Here is a 21,577-nt window from a genome sequence, read left to right on the forward strand (position 1 = left end):
CAAAAATAGAGCTTCGATACTAGGAATTAAGATGGACTCTTCATAATCGTTTATATTTTCATTTGTGCAGTTCGTCTCAAATAATTATCTACTTTATTCATCTTTCATTAACATATTTTATTACTTGATATAGCAAATTCTCATCTAATACGTTTAATTTTTATTACATACACAAACGTACCATCTGTTTAGAACACCAATAACATTTGCTTAAGATATGACAACCACTTCCTTGCCTTCCACATACAGATGTTTATAAGCCTCAGAATCATTAAGGGAATCATGTTTTAATTATTCACCACAAGTTATAATCATAGATGAATAAAGTATAATTATGTACAAGCAAAGAATAGTTGCTGCCAGTGCATTAGACATGAATATGAAGAGGTAAACGACAGAACTATTAACACAATTTTATTGATAATAATTTGTGTGGCTTGTTCTTGCATAAGGTGTAATGTTGAGCCAGTATGTGTACGTCTAAATATTTCTTTGTTTGTTGTTGATTCACAATGCAAACCTTCATTCACAGTTTGACAAAAATGGTAATAAAAGACAAACGTGATACTAGTTCGTATGGATATTTGAGCTTCAATATTCAAAACGAGTAGCTTCACAAATATTTGTATCTAATACGAAATAGTTTTCTTTTTGTAAAACAACACATATATTTGTTAGAACAATGCTAAATGTTTAGGTTGCAATGCATGTAATATCCCTTGTTCAGTAACTGAACTTTCTCGTAAAAACGGCATTCCTCTTTTACAGAGATTAGATGATCATAAAAATAGTTTAATCAGATTGGCAAGCGCATTAGAAAGGAAAGACATTGCATCAGAGGTTCAGCATAATCCTAAGACTAACCAGGAAACCATGATAGACGAGCTCGGGAGTAGGAGATTATTATGCCTTCAGCCGATTACGAAAGAATCTCATCAATGTATTTTCATAAAGGACTCTGTATTCCCGCTGTGAAATATAGCATGTGACAATTACTTTAAAGCAAAATTCTCTACGATCTTACTTATCGCATTTTATGCAAAATTCTCTACGATTGTACTTATCGTATTTTATGCAAAAATTCTTGACGATTGTATTTATCGCATTTTATGCAAAATTCTCTACGATCGTACTTATCGCATTTTTAATATGCAAAATTCTCTACGATTGTACTTGTCGTATTTTATGCAAAATTCTCTACGATTGTACTTATCGCATTTTATGCAAAATTCTCTACGATTATACGGATAGCATTTTAAAATGACTTCATGCATTATAGGAGGAGACTTAAAGAGGGATAAGAAAGATAGATATTTATTCAGGTTAAACCATACATTTACAAATTATGATCACGGTAATTTACACAGTAAAACAGTTATTGAATTTAAAGCATTTAATATTGAAATATTATTAAAAACACATTACAAGAATAAATTGTAAAATGCCTAGATATTAATCACCTTGGCAAGGACAATGACTGTAAAAATATTTGTCTAATAGTAGCTAATTAGAAGGACATTGTATAAAAATAGACGTTTACAGTATTGTACAGCTGCGTCAACTAATTAATACACCCCCACTCCGCAATATGTCGAAACGAATTGCACACCTCGACTATTTTCGGACAAAAAATATAATATACTTCTTAGACACATAATGAGACGTTTGGGCGTTCAGTTTATTTAATGACATTGCGAATCCGCCTACAGACAGCCTCTGTGGGGACAGCGGAATACAATTACTTTACAGAGTGGGTAGAACAATTCCCTATCCGTGTATCTGGTGTTTAAAGACCCTGATTCTGGAATGCGAGGTATGTGGCCCATGGTGATGATAAGGTCTGCGTATTGGCGGTAAGAGCTAATACACATGACTGGAACATTGATAGACTAGCTTCTGTTTATCATAATAGGCTACTGTATGGCTACTGTGTAGTATACAGATTGCATGTGATATTTCTCACCTTTATAGCAGTCCAGTTCTCACCTTTATAACGAGTTTAAAAAGCCTGATTAAATTAGGGCTAAACAAACAAAGTGTTAAGATACAACAGTATTTTTTTGTTTATAAATCAAGTTTTATTACAATGATATTCTTTAAAAATGCAACTGAACGCTTCTTTAATTTCTAATGAAATCCGCAATGATCAATTTTTCTGGCTTTATTTTGTTACTTAGATAAAAAGATCATAATAATTGAATAAAAATATACTTGTCATTTCTCTTTTTCAGTTTTAAATAATTATTTTGTTTTTATATCAAATAAAGGTTAGAGTTTTCTAAAAGGGTGAGAATGGCTTTGCTGTAAGAGCTATAATTTAATAGGTCTGGACATTACTCAACATGACTGAGCAATTACAATAATAGTATATTATCAACTAAAATAATTTTAGGTATATTCTGAAAAAAAGCTGCATTTCAATCAATAAAGTGCAAAACACAGGAAATAACCAATTATCTGTACATATATAAATTATGCTCATCTGACACGGACTACATGTCAAGTCTGCACGGGTTTTATGGACCCTTATCAGACTGGACCAGCAGGATCCTGTTTATTGGGGATTAAGATTTCTGGCATTTATGGGGTGGGTGCGTGGTGGGGGGAGCGGTTACTTATAGAGGAGATTTTCTTTGCCTTTAACGACATTTCATAGTGTGGGGATGTGTCTGAGGAGTTTAGACTTAAGAGACAAAACCGTTATTTTTTTAAAAACTCGGTTTTTCTCATAAGGTAAGAAACAGTGAAATTTCAAACAAAGTTATGAAGATATACATGTTTTAAAACCGATGATTCGTTCATGGTAATTGTCAATACAACCAAATACCATTAGTATTTCAATAGTGGTGCAGGATATTATAGAATACAGACATACATTTACAACTTTGAAAACCCAAGGCCGTAAAAGTGAACATTCGATTTATTAAAGATAAATAAATAAATAAAACCATTTTTTTGACTGGCATCTAATCCAAATCAAAATTCAGTATATCATTACAAAAAAAAAAATAAATAAATAAAAACAAAACAAAACATGATAAACATTTTTCATATTTGCAAATAATAATAAATTGGTAACATTTATTAATTTTCTTTGTTAAATCAGCGATTTTTGAAGATGACAATGGTGTGCAACTTGCAATGTTTTTCGAATTATTACAGAGATATGTTAAGACATTAACGCAGCTTTTGACTACTTTAATACCAGTAAAATGCAATTTATGATAATATGACTCTCTGTTTACACTCACGAAGACAATAAATGTAAGGTAATATCAATAAATATTCTCAAGTGTTTGTGTTTTCTGACTTGAAATAAAGAGAAATGCAGTCAAAAGAATATCTGATGTAAGTAGTGCACTTACATGCGTTTTTTTATTATTATTTGTCAATTCTTAAACTTCTATTTCTTCAGTAGCTTTTCAACGCTTCCTATATTCTTCTTTGGGCTATGTATGTTATGTACCAAAAGAAGAACGATCTGCTGTTTGATCCACCTAATTTGTAACAATAATTTTCGAGAAATATGGCTTTATTTTGCAAAATTATAAATGTCTCTGATGTTGGTAGAAGGGTGTTTTTTAATTTTCAAACATCTTTGAAATGTAAATTGCATTCTGTCTATTGTAAAAATTCGATCAAAACCTAAATTCTGAAAAACAGTCAAGAAATCTACTTTTGTCCGTGCACCAAGCACAAGTTGAGATTTTAAACTGGTCATTGTTCACCAGACGCCATTGTTGAGTTTAAACCCGGCATTGGTGTATCAAACATCACTGCATTTAAACCCGTCGATGATACATTCGTAAATATTACCAGAGTCACTCAAATTCCCAATGTTCTAAAGTTACAGGACAATATAAACATGTGAATGAAGTATTGCCATGCAATACAAAGTCCCCTACTGGAAGACACCTAATTTTCTCTACTACAGTATAACATAATGAACTGATATCTATCAATGATGTATAAACATCATTGTTGTATATATACAATATGTTATAACAAAACACTTTGATTAAAATTTGGCTTCTAAGTGTGACCTTGATCTTAGACCTATGGCCCGGATTTTGCGCATGTCATGTTGTCTTATCCAGGGGAATATTTGTGCAAACTGATATTCAAATCCTGCTTTGCATGATAAAGTTATATTACATATTCAATAAAATGATTTTAGAGGTAACTCTTTTGGATGTTATTTACAAATAATGCAAGAAAACCACAAGAAAACTCTTGCCGCAGAAGGGTATTAAGAAGGTTCTTGTCAAGTAGTAATAACATTTTAGTTTACAGCGAATAGGAAATCATTAAAAATGAAAACTGATTTCATTATATAAATTTGATTTCACAACTAAGATTAATAGGCTGCATCTAAATATGAATTACTTTGCACCACTGACCCACTGATCATGATGTTTTCATGGGTAATTATAATGAAACAAAATAATTGTAACACTTCTATAATAAAGTAAATTAAAAATGCACATTTGCTAGAGATACCTCATTGCCAAAACACTTTTTTCAAATTCGTATTGCAGGTCAGATTGTGAGAAAATCACAGTAGAACTAGAGCTGATTTTGAGAAAAGCGCATGTCTCCCACAACTGCCTAATTATCTGGATAAGTATTTATCTGAGTCAATCATGCAGCAATGAGTTAGAATGCGGATACTGGCATCAACCATGGACCAATCACTTAGAGTGCGGATACTGGCAACGATTTTTGGTTCAAGGGCCAAAATTCCGAAGTGCCCGGCCTATTTGACTAGTTATCGAACTTGGCCGAGGACTTATTGGCAAACACATTTTGTTAAAGTTTGGTGAATATCGGATGAGAAATGTTCGGCTTAAGAGTGTGGATAATATTTGTGACAGACGGACGGACACACAGACAAGTGTAAATCAATATGTCTCCCACCACAGTGGTGTGGGAGACATAATATTTCTGGCAGAATAACGAAATATGATGGCATAACTAGAGAAAACACTAGAGGCAGATGGTTTAAAAATACAAGTGTATTCTGTCTGAAAATTATTTATTTTTACTGTTTTGCTTTAGTCTATAATGCTTACTTTTCACACGAAACATTGTGTAATGCCTGCATGCATGTTTTCTCGTCTATATAGGTACATTATTTAAAGTGCATCATATCATGCCTTTTCTTCGCTCAAAGTAATTAAATACCATAATAAAGCCATTAACACTTTCTTTGATGTTAGCAGACATAATTACTTAGAGCAGTTTATCTCTTTAAAACTGTAAGATAAAAGTGTAATCATTACGACACAGGAAAAGATGATTTTCGTTGAAATGACAAGAATGACGCGACGAGAGCAATTTAAAGCCTCTGTGTTAATGTCAAAAGAATTGTTTTAGGGCACAAAGTTTAGCAATTTAAGTTACTGGTCAAGATTATGTCAAGATTATAAACATTGCTGGTGACGGTGACCAGTTATTTACACTCCTACAAATACATTAGGCATATTTTCATAAAGCTACAATTTTGCATTTTTATTACCAGCTAAATTACAGATGTAAAACTTAATTCGATCTTTGTGACAATGGTCGTCTTTCCTTTAATGGATATAGTAAAGTATGAGGGGTGTCATTTACCTGAAAAGTTGCTTAATCTATAATATGGGGTATGTACAATCAGATTTCTCAGTTTTTAACATATCTTATTTGCGATGTATGCAACCTTTGCGAATATGCTCACGTTTCATTTGACTATGGTTTGTTAACAATTAGCTGATGAAATTGATATGAAGATTTAAATAGATTTTAATACCTATAAAAAATTAAGCAAATTCAATGTGACTACCGAAATATGTGTGTGACTTAGAGGGTCAGTTTAAAGGGTCTATTCAGATTTTTTTATTTTGACTTTTGTCTCTGCATTGTAAGTATTTATTTTAAAGATGCTGTTGTCTTATGTCTTTAGGTAATGACTTTAACAAGCGAATTATTTCAGCTAGGCGGAAAGAACTAACATATTTCCAAGAACACGATTTTCATCTAAATAATGTTCCAATAAAACTCCTTACACCTCTCTGACTTTATAAAAGATACCCTTTCAATAAAATGCACAACACACGACATTTCAAGCACGTTGTCTTAAAGCTTTAACCGAAATGGCATTTGAAACTTAATCTGTTGCTGTTGCTGGATTTAAAAAGATAGGATTTGGCTTTGCTTTGAAACAATAAAACTATGTATTTACAAAATGCAAACTCGTTAAATATTGCATCAGTTTTAACAAGTTCATTTCATTCGACAAGTAGGTTTATCTATTGTCCACCAATTTAATGTATTTCATTTCTTGTGGTGTTCTTGTCTTTATTTTGACTTTGGTTATAAAAGTCGATTTATCGCTAAACATAGCTCCGTCATCAACAAAGAAGAAAACGGGAAACATTAATGACACATCGTAAACCATGATTAAAACTTCATTCCTATATCAACTTAAAAATCATTTACAACTTTTTATACCCGTGAAAACCCTGCTGACGATAAATTTAATGTAGCAAAATACTTTCCCTTATTTTGATCACATTAGTAGTTGATTGTGATCGCTGAGATGATGATGTCATTCAAAGAGTTATTCTGTAATTATTAAATGGCGAACAGGAGTCTGATCTATCAATAAGTTATCTTTGACCTGGGCTTATTTTCAATGACGTATATATTATTTCTCTACATATAGTAACGTCTTATGTGCAAATACATTATTTCCGTATTCAGTTTGAACTTTAACTTTACTACAGTTTTAGGCATAAAAAAGAAATTATTAGAAAGGACTTTTTGTGGAATGGCATATAGCAGAAACAACATTCCTAGCGTACTGTGAGATGCAACATGCCATTGACCTGGATCTGAGCCTAAGCTAAGTTTAAATATATTTATATTTCAATTGTAATATCTGCGCAGATATTTTCATATGCATTATATTTAACAACAGAATGAACATTGTCAAAGGGAAACATATCAACTTCATTAACATGATTTACAAGGATTTAAATATATAACATGAATCATATACAAGTATACCTCAAATAATTTTGCAAGACTTAGAATAAACCGGTGCTAGGGGGCGTGGACAGTGTTGCATTTTCCATTACTGCTCATGAACATACTCAATCAAACCGAATCTGCAATTGTCACTGTTTGCCTTGTTCTCGGTGCTTCCGAGAGATCTACTTTCTAGATTTTATTAGATACTAGGCGTATGTTCCGGTAACTGGCCGTTTCGACCAAGTTATCTCAATGTCAACCACCGAGCCGCACATTTATATGAAAGATTCTCGTGAGCACTCAGTCTTACATTTACATAATTGGTTAAGCAAATCATGAAAATACAGCATCTGATACGTATCAGTTTGAAGATCAAATACAAAGATATCGAAAGGTATATCGCTGAGTGTCTATAAACGGCTGTGGATGTGTCTTCTAACCATAACGGTACACCTTATCGGACAACTATGACCTTTGGTATGCCAATATGACACACACTAGCCGTATCAATGAAACTGTTTTCCACGTGTTGAAAACGGGAAGTTTAAAATAGTTTTTTAAAAAGTTTTCAAATTACATATAAAATTATATTGTGTTGCTTACCGGACAGATCAGCAAATGCTAGATTGCACAAACACAAATTGGTAGAATTGCGGAGACTTTTCGTTCTGATAATAATTGCAACAATGAAGCTATTCCCAAGCAATCCGGCAATAAATGCCGGAATATACATCATAACTAATCCAAGGGTGATTGTTTTCTCTTTTTCCGCTGTGTCCAGTAAATGGTCTTCCAGTATATTCCTAACAGCGGTGGCGTTTAATGAGCTATTAATTGATTTCCCGTCTGATGTTGTGATACTGTATATGTTTTCCACAAAACTTGCATTATTTTCCCGTGTATCCATACTTCCTGAATTAAGATTATTACCAGATCAATAGATCAAAGTCAGATAATATCAAATCTGTTGCTTAAATCCAATATCTTTATGAAACAACAGATATTGCCTTTTTCCTAAACTGATTTTAGTTACTAATTTACCTAAAGCAACGTAACAAGTACCTTCTTTTATACTTTATTTTGCCAACATAATTGTATTTTCCAATAACCATTGCTACGAACTGACTCTCTCTCTCTCTCTCTCTCTCTCTCTCTCACTCTGTCATAAGATAACAAAATAAAATTTAGTTGAAACTAACAATATTTACTGCACAATTGCTAAACACTAATGATTTTTATAAAGACCCCGTGAATACGATAAATGACAGTCTGAGAACAATGACAGTAGCGTAGTAATTACAGCCAGTCACTTGTCACTATACAATACTTTTGCCTTCTTATTGATATCCAGACATAATCACCTGGTTGGTCTGGTATAATTAGTATTGGTAAGTTATATAGATGTTTAACAGTAAGTTCTAGACTTTTAATTACATTACCAATTTTTGTCGTCATTGTATTAGAATCTGATAAAACAAAGAGCTCAATCAACCGTTTTGGTTTTGCTTGACGAAAACGGAGATAAATAACGGACAATTTAAGCCAACAACCCTTCAGCTACTGTACACAAACATATACGTATGTTTGCAGCATTGTTTCTTTTGTAACATGTTTTTTTTTCGACACAAAAACTGTCACAATTCATCAAATTTTCAATATACGTTAATGGCTTCTTCGTGACACCTCCAGGTTATAAAAACAAGATATAACAAAAATTAAAATCCTTTACACACAATCTGTTTCGGAAGAAAGTTACAGTCTTAATTTGCTGTCATTTGTAAGTTAGTTACACTTCATCTTTCTGTCCAGCGTAATGGTGAACAATAACCTGTATACAATTCAGCTTGTAATGATGGAACAATATTTCATTTTGTGATGGTACAATAACCTGTTTTCAATTTAGTTTGACACTACAGTAACAAATATAATATTTTAATCCTAGATATTGAGATTATTCGTCTTTGTACTTGAACACCATTTATCCTTATGATTGTTTAATCTCGTCTCAGTCCTTGAAACATAGCAAAACAATAAAATATACATATTTTTGGAAAACAGTAATTTCGAACTCGAAGTGTTTCCAAATTTGTTTCCCAAACTTGAATTTAAAAAAATGTAAATTATAAATATTTGTAAAACCGTTTGATGATGACGTATACATTCCTGTAAGCTGGAACCAATGTTCGGTGATAATTATTATAAACACGTTAACTTAAAACACACAAAAGTCATTTATATTTATTCAAAATTGTTTATACCAATATTTCACTTCACGAATAGTTTGAATGAAATAATATATGAACGATCAAGCTCCTTAAAGGCAAATACCGACACCCAAGAATTCTTCCATACATTGTAGGCAGTTCACATTCTTTACTAAAAATAGAGCCAGATTTAAGATACATTGCTGAACGGAAACTCACAAAAACAGTTAGTAATCAGGTTACCAATGCTGAGAAATACCACAAGTTGAGAGTTCTCATTTACAAGTTTTATTTGCCAATTTGGAATAAATATATTTGCCGAATATTACTTTCCTGACAGCCTAGTTGTTATAGTATGTGACATAGGAGATCTATTTTCCTGATAAATATTGTACGAATATTTTTTTGAAATTGTCTCTTGTCCATACTTATTGTGACATGAATTAAAAAATCACTGTAACATATGGGTCTAAGAGAATATAATATCTTCACTTATTTCTAGATAAAATAACTTGATCTTGTTGATTTGATGAAAGGACTGTACTGGTGGTAATTCTCTGGAAAAGATCAATTCATACGAGCTATTAGAGTAGTAAATTAACTCTTTATAGTCTTTAATAACATATTCTTAAATATCCATAAAAGTTGCAATTAAAGGAAACAAACTTTAAGTTTGTACATATTCAAACTGTATTACCTCGTAAAACTGAATATATTTCAACGAAATGTCCCAGTAATACATTGTAAATATTGCAGAACAAATTAAATGACATTCTTGAAACATTCAATTATAGAATGATCCACGTAAAAACAATCGTGAAGCGAAAGTACCTCCCCACAAATGCATGTTTATTCTGACTACACCTATCAGAAGTGCAATAATTTCAGATATGTTTTGTTATTTCCCAAAGCGTCTTGCCGTAATATTACTGTGTTGTGACAATTACTAAGACGAAAAAAGCACATTTTGTAAACTGGCAATTAACCTGCGGTGTAAATGAACATATGAATCACCCACGAACCTTATATAATCAAGTAATACAGGCGTCGCCAAAATGTTACGGTGTTCTTGCAGGTCAAATATTCATTTTTACTTTAAAGGTTTCAATGGTTACAGCTGTACAAATGCTTGAATATAATTGAATGATAATTTATAGAATGCTCAATGCCATTTAATATTAAAGTAGGGCTGTTCAAATATTATCATAATGTAAATCCAGGCTAGATTTTTGTAATGTAAATGTTAGTTAGAACATTGCAGAGCGTCAAATATACTGCAAATAAGAATGATATTTTATAATCATGATAAATCAGTTCTCTTGCTCTGCAAATGGGTCTTTGACTTGGAGAAATAACATCAATCAATAGACCGTTAGATAATTGCTCTGGAACTGTGTTGGCGTTTTCAATGGGAATACATTGTTACCTTTCGACGATATTTAATTATTCTTGGACATCATAAATGTCGTATTTTTAGGGGAAAATGAGAGTATATTAACCTTTTAGTCAATGCGTGGCCTTTTCCAAAGAATCTTGTCATAGATTTTATTTATGTATTCAGACAAAATTTAATTATACCCAGCTAAATCGAAAAGCGTCTTATCTTTTAGCGGAAAGATATAACCTCAATTATTGGTAGAAGAAAAGATTTTTTTTTCTTAGACGTAGTCAATTACAGTATCTATGTTTAGATATTTTTCTTAAGATACATTATATGGTCTACATGCATCACAAGAAACAAGGCTTGTCAGATTTTACATTACATTTATATGACATCAATATTTTTAGATCTTTGTATTACAGAAATGTTATCGCACTTTGCTACCGATATCGTAAAAATAAACATTTCACAGAACAAGTTTAGCTTCTTCCCGGTTTTAGCACTTACATTGTACCACTTCTGATGATGAGAATGAGCTTGACACAGATGTGCTTAAAAAATAAAATAATCACTATGGATCATTATTTTTGCATTATTTTAAATAAAATTTAGTTTATGGATGAAAAGTGTTGTGGCCAATTCACGTATCTGTCACAGTGATCGATTGTGAATATATTTCCAAGTAAGAACATGTATGTTCTTTCCCTATACAGACACAACTTAAACCTAAGATAGTATTATTATTTTACATTTTGAATTCAAATGGCGTTTAGATGCGCTAGACACTGATTTATTCTGATCTCACATTATTTGAGAGTTAAACTGAAAGGTATTTTAAAAACTTCCGTTAATCGTCATAAAACTATACATGTTAATAATGCTAAACGTGACTGGTCGAGAGGGCTAAGGCGTTTTCCTACGGAAATGAAAACACATATTTCGATTCCTGGCTTCTTCCATTGCGGTGTGTCATTGGGCAAGGCAATTTCTCACATTCGACCCGGCTCTAAATGGGTAGCAGTGTATTCCTGGGGGTAAGGTATAACTGGTTTTAAATGTTCTTTAATAATATAGTCTCCAAAATGCTAGACAGAGCTTTTTTATTGTTTCACAAAGCGTTTCCTGTATCTTTACTTTTTGGTAATACTTAATTGTCATAGGGAAATCGTTTAGCCTGATTTAAACTCGCAGTATCTAAACGTATAAAATCACTACCTTTACGTTTTTGTAAACAAGAGGGTCATGATGACCCTGGATCTCTTACCTGAGTAATATGAGCTACATGTTTCAATATCAAAGTGATGCTAAAATATTAAGAAAGTAGGTCAGCAGGTCACATTCGTGGTCACTGAAAGTCAGTTTTAAGATCGGTGTGCAAAACAGTACATGTCAGCCAAATTTCAAGGCTGTATCTTAAAAACAAGAAAGTAGGTCAGTAGGTCAAGGTCACAGTTAGGTGAGCCCTAATCACTTGGTGTTATCAGGTAATTATAATTAAACAGTCTAGGAAATATGATCTGATATTTTTTAAATATGTTTTCATATATAACTCATATAAGTGAACACACACCCCCTCCGGCGGGGCCTCTTTTCACCCGAGGGGCATAATTTGAACAATCTTGTTAGAGATCCACTGGGCAATGCTATATACCAAATATCAAAGGCCTAGGCCTTGAACTTTCAGACAAGAAGAATTTTTTTCCTATGTAAGTCTATGTTAAACTTTGAACACCCAGGGCAGGGCCTCTTTTCATTCCAGAGACATAATTTGAACAATTTTGGTAGAGGACCACAAGGCAATGCTACATATCTTGTGGTTTCAGACAAGAAGATTTATAAAAGAATTCCTATATAAATCTATGTAAAACTTGGGACACCCGGGGTGGGGCCTCGTTTTACCCCAGGGCACAATTTGAACAATCTTCATGGAGGACCATTAGATTATGTCACATGCCAAATATCAAGGCTCTATGCCTTGCGGTTTTGGACAAGAAGATTTTTTCCTTCCGGTTGCCATGGCAACCAGAGTTCTGTATGGAATTTACTTTTTTGAATAATTTTGAAAGGGGGCTAGCCAAGGATTATTCCTGTAAAGTTTTGTGTAATTCTGCCCAGTGGTTTTCAAGAAGATATTTTTAGAAAATTTTGACGTACGGACGACACACGACGGACGACGGACATTGAACGGTCACAAAAGCTCACCAACATGAGCTTATTTCAAGCTATTAATGTAAATTAAATTATCTTTTTTTACAGGATGTTCTTTAGCGCTTGACTAATTTAATGTTAAAAAGTTACAAAACGGTTCTCTTACACAAAAAAATAATAGTGCATGACTTTCACAACTGTGTAGGAGTAAATATTAAGAATTTTGCAGTACTGAAAATTAGTTCCTTTATTTGGTTTATTAGACGTATTTTGCAGACTGCAATACTTGGACTTCGGATTTAACAAAACTTTATATAGTTTTCTGCAGCAATGGCATACTGGATATATACAAGTTACGCAGAGGGCAATTTTTATTTCACATATGGCAACCTCTGGAGTTTCGTCGATAATAAAAATATTTGAGAACAAGAATTATTTTCTAATTATGAAATATATTAGGTTTTTTTCCCTTAAAAAGGGCTTATAGTTGATTATTTTATTGAATAAAATGTAAAGCAGCCTTTAGATACGGACATACATTAAATTTTGTGAATTCTTTTTTTTTGTAAGTATTTGGGATCCTCGTGGCATGTCTTGATTTTTAATGAATGCGTTTTCTTAAAAAAAAACAAGTAAATATATATACATTCTAGAACAAAATACAGTTGAATCTAGGTATCTCAAATTCCAAAGATTCGAGCGTTTTACTTCAAAATTCGACTTAAAATGGTACTTTGTGCGCGTGTTTTCGAAACGGGACTTGCCTTCGAGATAGCCGGAATATTGAGTTAAGCTGGTTTTACGTGTATAACTCACTGCTTAGTTACTTAGCAAATGCCGTTTTAGTCTGTATCTATATCATTGGTTTACATAATCAAAACAGTGAGAAGGTCCCCAGTACAAGTAAAATTAGAGACTTTTTACTCAGGAGCTGTTAAGTTACATAAAACTTTAAGTATATGCATGCACTTACAATATATGTTGTATAACGTATACAATACTACGTAATTACAAAATGCTCATGAAGCAGGTAAAAACTTATAAGTCAAACCTGTCTGTAACGTCTACTCTTTGAAATGAAAAAAAGTGGTCTTCATAGACAAGTGGTCTCACAACACAAGTAAATTTTCTTTATTTATAGCTAAACAGGAAGAGAAAAATATTCGCCTATTTAAAACGGTTTTATAGTAATGACCTACTCAGAGGTGGCCTTTAGCACAGATTGCCATCTAGACATGAAAATAATGACATTTACCGTCATTGACATTTGTCAATAATTGTTTGGTGTCTTATGTTCAAATTAATATCAAATACGATATCCTTGTACTGGAGAATTTTATAGCACCATAAATCGAGCAACCTGTTCATGGATTCATAATATTTGGTGGCGCATTCAAATACATGTGCTATTTCTTTTAATCTAGCGAAACAAAAAAAAAAGATTATTGTGAAAGTATATTAATTATTCTTATGGAAATACCTAAAATGTTTTGTTACACTCGTGTGGTATCTATTCATGATACTTAACAGAAGGTATCATTAAAAGTGTTTAATAGTTATGGTAATGGGAATTTATGAAGGGAAATTCATGTAATAATAATATAAATATCACATTCTTCTGTTTTGTTTTTTTTGTTTTTTTTTTTTTTGGGGGGGGGGGGGGGGGGGGTGTCACAATAACTTATCAATACTACACAATTATTCGATATTGAGAGTGGCTAATTACGTGCGTTGATTCTAATGTAAAAGCTTTGTTTCCTTTTATATTTATATATATTTATGTTTTCTCATGCAACACAGTGGTTCACTCAAAAAATACAGTGGACAAAATCTTAACTAGCAAAACAAATCACTCGTCTGTTTACTTGTTGTGATCACATGATATCTGAGTAGAGATAGTCACAAGATTATTCAATTTCAAAATTGACATTTTGATCCATAACGCTTTATAATAGACGTATTAGTGGCTTAATATTTTATTTATCGGAAGAATGCCTTTTTCATCGTTTATATTATTTCTACTCCTTTGTGGTCGGAGATTAAATTCAATGCCAGTTTGTATTAGACATAGGCATTTAAGAACAGCTTCACTATATCGAGTCTTCTTTTTGTTTTGGTGTTCTCTGCATTGAAGAGAATTATTTCTAATATCGTCTAATAGATGTGATTAAAATAATGCATCATATATTTTACTTTTCCAATGTATTAAATGTTCTTTCACAATAAGAATTTACTTGATAAAGATTGAAGGTCATCAAAGTGAAAAGTGAACACTCTTGCTGATTAATGAGCCGCACCATGAGAAAACCAACATAGTGCATTTGCGACCAGCATGGATCAAGACCAGCCTGCGCATCCGCGCAGTCTGGTCAGGATCCATGTTGTTCGCTTTCAAAGCCTATTGCAATTAGAGAAACCGTTAGCGAACAACACGGATCCTGACCAGACTGCGTGGATGCGCTATGTTGGTTTTCTCATGGTGCGGCTCATTTGTCTTTTCTTGAAACAAAACAATCTGCGTTAAATTACAGTTGCGTTTTTGCTCAAAGCATTTACATTTACGTAAAAGCTTTCAAATGGAGCTATATAACATATACAAATAACAAAAGACTTCTCTGCGAGACTTCTCTGCGAGAAGATTTGGCGACTGTGTTCAAGATATTTGCCATATAATTGTGATTTATTCTATGCATTAGATAAGTACACTCTTCTTTTAAAAGCGTAAACAAACATATGATCGCTGAATTTGTGTCATATGATAAATATAAATATAATGACTTGGAGGCACTGACCTCCAGATCGTACGACAACACAAATGGAAAATATTTAGTTAACAGAAAATTATTGCTGTATGAATCAAGAAGGCTGGACTTCAGTTCCTTTAAAATGGGGTTTATTGTAGAAAATGTTTTGCTTAAAAATTCTAGATAGTTTAGTTGAAAAAGTATCAAAAGAGCAGCCATGCTGCTACTAATATTTACAGTAGAAAAAGGAAGCCGTGTATATAAGAATGTGACATAATACTGCACTCTTTCTAGTATAAATTATTGTATATGCGGCTATGAGTTAACCCGAATGAAAGTATTGAAAACGGCCAAAATGCTTCCTAACCGAAGAAATATTTGAAACATAAAGTGCATACATAAAAACGTACAGATGTCGGTCGGCCGGATGTAGACCTAATCAGTTTTATATTCAACATAACTCACTATAGATTGTTTTTAATTTTGCTTGCAAAATACCCTTAACGGAGAAAAGTATACTGTCCAGTTCAAAATGACATGCGTTATAACATTTTTATGATAATGTAATGAGCTAGGTACTATCTTGTATATGTTACCAGTTGGCTTTCTGTTCTAGTCTGTTCCATTACAGGAAAAGGGAAATTCATTCCAATAAAATGCTATGATGTAGATACAAGGTCTACCAGAAAATAACACCCCAAACTTTTATGAATAGAAATTTCTTTCTTTGATGCTCTGCTTTATATAATTTAGCCACATGAGATCTAATTATAAAGTCTACTAACGTAAGAAACATAGGTTTACAACACATTACATAATATTATAATGCTGCTGAAAACGTGCATGGCATGTATCCCCCACGTTGCAGTGCTTTAACATATTAAAAAGACATTCATATCCTTACACGTAAATATAACCAGACATGTTTCCTGATAAACAGACAAGATAACATTGATACAGAAGACAGAACAAAAGATAACTGACATATATACTGTCTAGACTGTCTTAGCAATCACACTGGTTTCATGGTCTTACTACACTATATGGCATTAATACGTTATGCTGTACAATCCGCCAGTTTATATGTTTCACTAAACTCTTTCTTAAGCCATTTTTACTCAATTCACTGACAAATATTGCATATTCCCTTCTAATAACGACTTTACAAATTGTTCATAGCATTAAATCATCTACCAGGCCTACGTATTGGCATAGAGTTTTCTCGCTACCTTTATTATCATAATCAGTAATCTTATCACTCTACTCGCGGTTAGAAGAGATGTCACCGCCAATTACTTGACTACATGATTTCGCGATAAAGAAACGAATAATCGGATAGGGATGCCGACGACAAAAAAAGCAGAATGCTTTTTACATAATTTCATAGAAAAAGAGAAAGAATTAGACTAAAAAACTGTAAAGTGGCGTTTTACAAGTTACCAAGAAGCGCCGGTATCGGTAAAATAAAAGCAACACAACCGACAAATCGAAATATAAAGTTTTAGACATGTATACGAATATCGTAATGTTACACAGGTACGTCATGACAAGGCGCTACCAAATACCATAAAAACCGGCTCATGATTTGTCAATAAATTGAATATCCTTATTAAATTTCCGCATCCATAACTATCTGAGAATGAATTGGTCATTTCTATGTTTATTATCTTAAGGTCATTAATTACTTAACCGTTATTATGCTGGGCACGTTTGATTCTGCCTTTACAACCAGTGTAGATCATGATCAGTCTGCAAATCCGTGCAGTCTGATCATGATCTACACTGTTCGCCATTCAGTCAGTATCTTTTCGGTATGTACCCCTTTTAACAGTTAATGGTACTGTCCAAATTGAAAGATGGACAAGTCCATTATAGAAATTTAGCAGGGTAAGGGTTAAACAACATCGAAATGAATTAAATAATTTAGTAGTTTGAGGCTGCATATATCTCTCACACATAATATCGTCTGATTATTATACTGATCTGTCTTCGTTGTTTATCGCTCTATCTCAAAAATAGTAAAGTGAATTTGAAGCAAAAAAAAATTTAAAAAAAAAAAAGGTTTAAAAAATGGTAATTGGGCAGAATCTACTAAACAACAGGAAACAAATCAATCTTTTTTTCACCATTTTCAACCTGCAGTGAGCAAAATATGCTGATATATCAAAGTTTCTGATCGATTTTCTCAAAATGTTGAAAATGGTTGATAGAGCAACGTTCTACTCAGGCGACGGATGACTATATACGGGTTATCACGTTAATAAGTTGTGAAATAGATTTATACATCGTTTGACCTGTTAAGGTACAACAAACAGTTTAAGATAATTAATCTTTAGCCTGCTGGTGGCAAGTGATTCTGCCTTTGCGACCAATGCAGACCAAGATCAGCCTGCACGGATATGGTCTACACTGTTCGTTATTCAGTGAATAAATTTTCAGTGAACATCCCTTTGATTAATAAGTGGTACTGCCAAAATTGAATGATGGACCAGTCCATTCTAGAAATTTAGCAGGCTAAGGGTTAATATACAAAGTCGGAAACATCTTATTTACTTACAGTAAAGCCTCAGTCATTTGATTACAACTTTCCATTGATAATTGTTTGTTACAAGAACGGCATGTCAAAACACTTCCAAGGACGTTGTTTACATATTAATGAAACTCCCTGGACTTTCGTCAGATTTTTTAAAGAAGTATCTGCCAATTCCGATGCACAACACGTAACGTGTCAAACACTGCATCATAGAAATAACCTGAATTGACATTTGGAATTTAATGTTATGCTTGCTGCGGAGATAGAGACATTTCGACGTGCAATCTTGTCTCTGTAATTGTTTTGTATGAAAATGTGTTTTTACAAAATTTAAACTCTTAAATCATATATTCAGTTAAAATTCACCATTTAATAAGCATCACTTATGTAACCCATCGAATTTATATTGCACTTCTTATGGTGTTTCTTGACATTATCTTGAGATCATCATTGCTGTTGCATTGTTTTTATGCTATGATTGCAATGCAAGCATTTGAATGGGTCAGTTAAGGCTGTTTTGTTAAGTGTTTAAAGTCCTTGTCAATGGAATCACTTGTCTCTCTAATCTATAAGTTATCGCCACGCTGTTAATGATATGAAATTGATTTAATTACAAATATCTTTATCAACGCTTGAAACGGACTGTAACAAGTTTCATTTTAAGACGTAACGATAAATAAAACGATTTATCACATGTTTGACGTCGTGGTAGTGAAATAAAGCCATTACATTAATTTGATAATACACTAGTGTAATAAAACATTGACGTTGACGTCGTTTATTGATAGGAGACGTTTTTGTCTGTAATAGGTAAAGAAAGAATACATTTTGATGTTTGTTTGTTTGTTTTGGATTTAATGCCGTTTTTTCAACAGTATTACGGCGGGCAGTTGACCTAACCAGTGTTCCTGTACCAGTACAAACCTGTTCTCCGCAAGTAACTGCCAACTTCCCCACATGAATCAAAGGTGGAGGACTAATGATTTCAGACACAAAAATATTGATGTTTCAACAGGAAAAACTTACATGTGATAAAAAAGGATATTACATTTGTGTCTTTCCACATTGAATTTATTATACTCGTTGAATAAAATTGATAATTGCAGTCAGTGATATTAGTTTATTCCAACAACATCAGAATATGATTATGTTTTACTACGTATTAAACTCTCACGTCATTGAACTTGTTGATAACTTAATACGCAGAATATTTAGCAAAACTGCACACTGTAAGTAGAAATGGAATACTGGCGCATTACTATTTTCATTATTTGTTATTACTAGTGACGATATTAAAGCTACAGAGTGCACAGGCGGAAACAATCCTCTATTCCAATGTAAAAAAGTTTGTGTTTATTCATCGCATTTTCCCGACATTTTAATCATTTAGATTTGGCCCCCCGTAACTCTATCAACACTTGTACGATACGGATATTAGTCTCATTTATTAGTACGTTTGTACTCAGCAGTCCACCGGAATGTCAAACAATTTCACAAACGGACTGCCATGTTTTCTATGAACGGAGTTCAGTAGAGATATTAGTCAAGACGTTTTCGTATCTACAATGTCATATAGATCTGTTATTGCATCTAATAACTTGTAATAAGCACAAATGCTATTGTTTATTTCTTTTCCTATTAGGCGTAAAAAATTGTCTTTTTCCGGTATCCCGACCTACCCTAAATATTTGGCCCGACCCTAAATGTTTTTGCTAAATGCCTTGGAGAATATTTTTTCAACAAAAAGTTGCAAAACTGCACTTTTTATGCTTTAAACATGGTCAGTGATGTTAGAAATCAACTTACTGATGCTCTAAAGGCATAACCCCTTTATTTGTATTCAATTTTTTACACAAAAATAATTTCCGAAAAGTCTCACTTAATAAAAAAAATAAAAAAAAATAAAAAAAATTCCGACCTACCTACCCTAAATTTTTAAGCATGTTACAAAAGAATTTTTTTAGGCCTTATTAACGACATTTAATATTTCATTAAGTATGCCTTTAAATATGCTACGACAGTGGTCAATAGTCCTTAAATAAAACAATGTCAGAAAACTGAAACATGTTTGGAAAGAGTGAATACAATGCAGTCAAACTTGTGGGTATTGCTTGTTTTTCCTGACAATGTATAATACGTATGAAAGTTAATGACGTTTATATTGGTCCATATCATTTTGTTATGAAAGGAAATATCAAATGTATTCAGACACTTGTTTAGGAAAATAAAAGCACTCTTTCAAAATATGTATAGATTAACATACTTTCTTGATATAAAAATAATCAAAACTTTGATGATAATCGAACTATATCTAATCAAACATTCGTAACCATTTAAAATTTTATTGTAGGCTTACCTTCCCATAACACGACGAAAAAAAAAAGAAATATATTTTTTAAAGAACTCCAAGGACAGGAAAACCACCCTAACCCTTATCCCGCTAAATTTCAATAACAAACTTGTCCACCTTTCAATTTGGACTGTATCATTAACTGTTAAAAGTGGTGCATACTAAAAGGATACTGACTGAATGGCGAACAGTGCAGATTATGATCAGACTGCACGGATGTGCAGGCTGATCTTGATCTACACTGGTCGCAAAGGCAGAATCATTCATGTCCAGCATGATAAGGGCTAAACTTGAATCTGGAGTTTGCACACATATGTTAAAGATATACTAGATTCAAATTTATAATTGAAGATATGGTTAATTATTACGTAGTATCTATGTAATTTCAACAGAAACTAGGGATTTTCTTGTGTATAAACAATACAATGAGTGTTAGGTTTAAAGAAGTATGTTAAAGTAAGCGTAATATAAATGTATATTGCCAATTAAAACATTTGGAAGTTTTTAACAAATGTATGTGATATATGAAATTTAATTTTGAATGTAGTTTTCCCTTTCACAATTATTTTATGTATTAAGTTAAGGTATTAGATCACTAATAGTAATGTTTACAGAATGGCCTTTGCTTGGTATATTCTGAAAGGTAACCGTGTTTTGCACTATTTAGCAATTTTTAAACAACTTTTACCGTGCAGTTTTTTTATAAATTTCGTGTAACTTATGGTATCTCTCAAAGCTCAAGTAGAGACAAATTTCAAAGTAATAGCCACTATCCAAAACGTTTGCAGAGAACTCATTTTACCATTAATTTTAATAAAAGAAACATCAAATTATTGGTAAACAATTATAAAACACAAAATAAAAATGTCAACATCATTTTTTCTATGGTGCCTCAAGTAAACGGATTTAATGAGACAGAATTCATACTTCAACATTGAAAAAATAAGGTCGAATGCTAGTTTCTGTTTTGAATTTTGCTTACTCCATTTACAAATAACCTTAGGGCAGACGTAAAACCCACCTAAATTTCTTACACAATATATAATCTAAGAGTGAAAGCAAAATAGAGAACTTTTACCGCGCGTAACTCAATATTTTTAAAGATGTGTAACTCTTCCCCTTCTGTTTAAGTAGTAAATTCACTTTGAACACCAAGAAATCGCTTATAAGATTCATCTTTTTCCATTTTTGTACAAGAAATCAATA

At 32.5% G+C, this 21,577-nt stretch overlaps 1 protein-coding gene across 2 annotated transcripts in view; it reads right to left on the minus strand.

Moving 5' to 3' along the window:
• The window catches only part of LOC123524618 (QRFP-like peptide receptor), a 207,622-nt gene that overhangs the window by 65,607 nt on the left and 120,438 nt on the right, over nucleotides 1-21,577 (minus strand). Inside the window, exon 1 of one of the 2 annotated variants that reach the window (XM_045302937.2) lies at nucleotides 7,615-8,137. The exons of the other annotated variant lie outside the window; for it this stretch is intronic. Within the exon in view, the coding sequence (XP_045158872.2) occupies nucleotides 7,615-7,918 (304 nt within the window). The 5' untranslated portion in view covers nucleotides 7,919-8,137. Of the gene's footprint in view, nucleotides 1-7,614; nucleotides 8,138-21,577 lie in introns of those variants that run through there. 2 annotated transcript variants of the gene reach the window in all.

The sequence above is a fragment of the Mercenaria mercenaria genome, chromosome 3 (genome assembly GCF_021730395.1).
Source record: "Mercenaria mercenaria strain notata chromosome 3, MADL_Memer_1, whole genome shotgun sequence".
Taxonomy (NCBI): domain Eukaryota; kingdom Metazoa; phylum Mollusca; class Bivalvia; order Venerida; family Veneridae; genus Mercenaria; species Mercenaria mercenaria.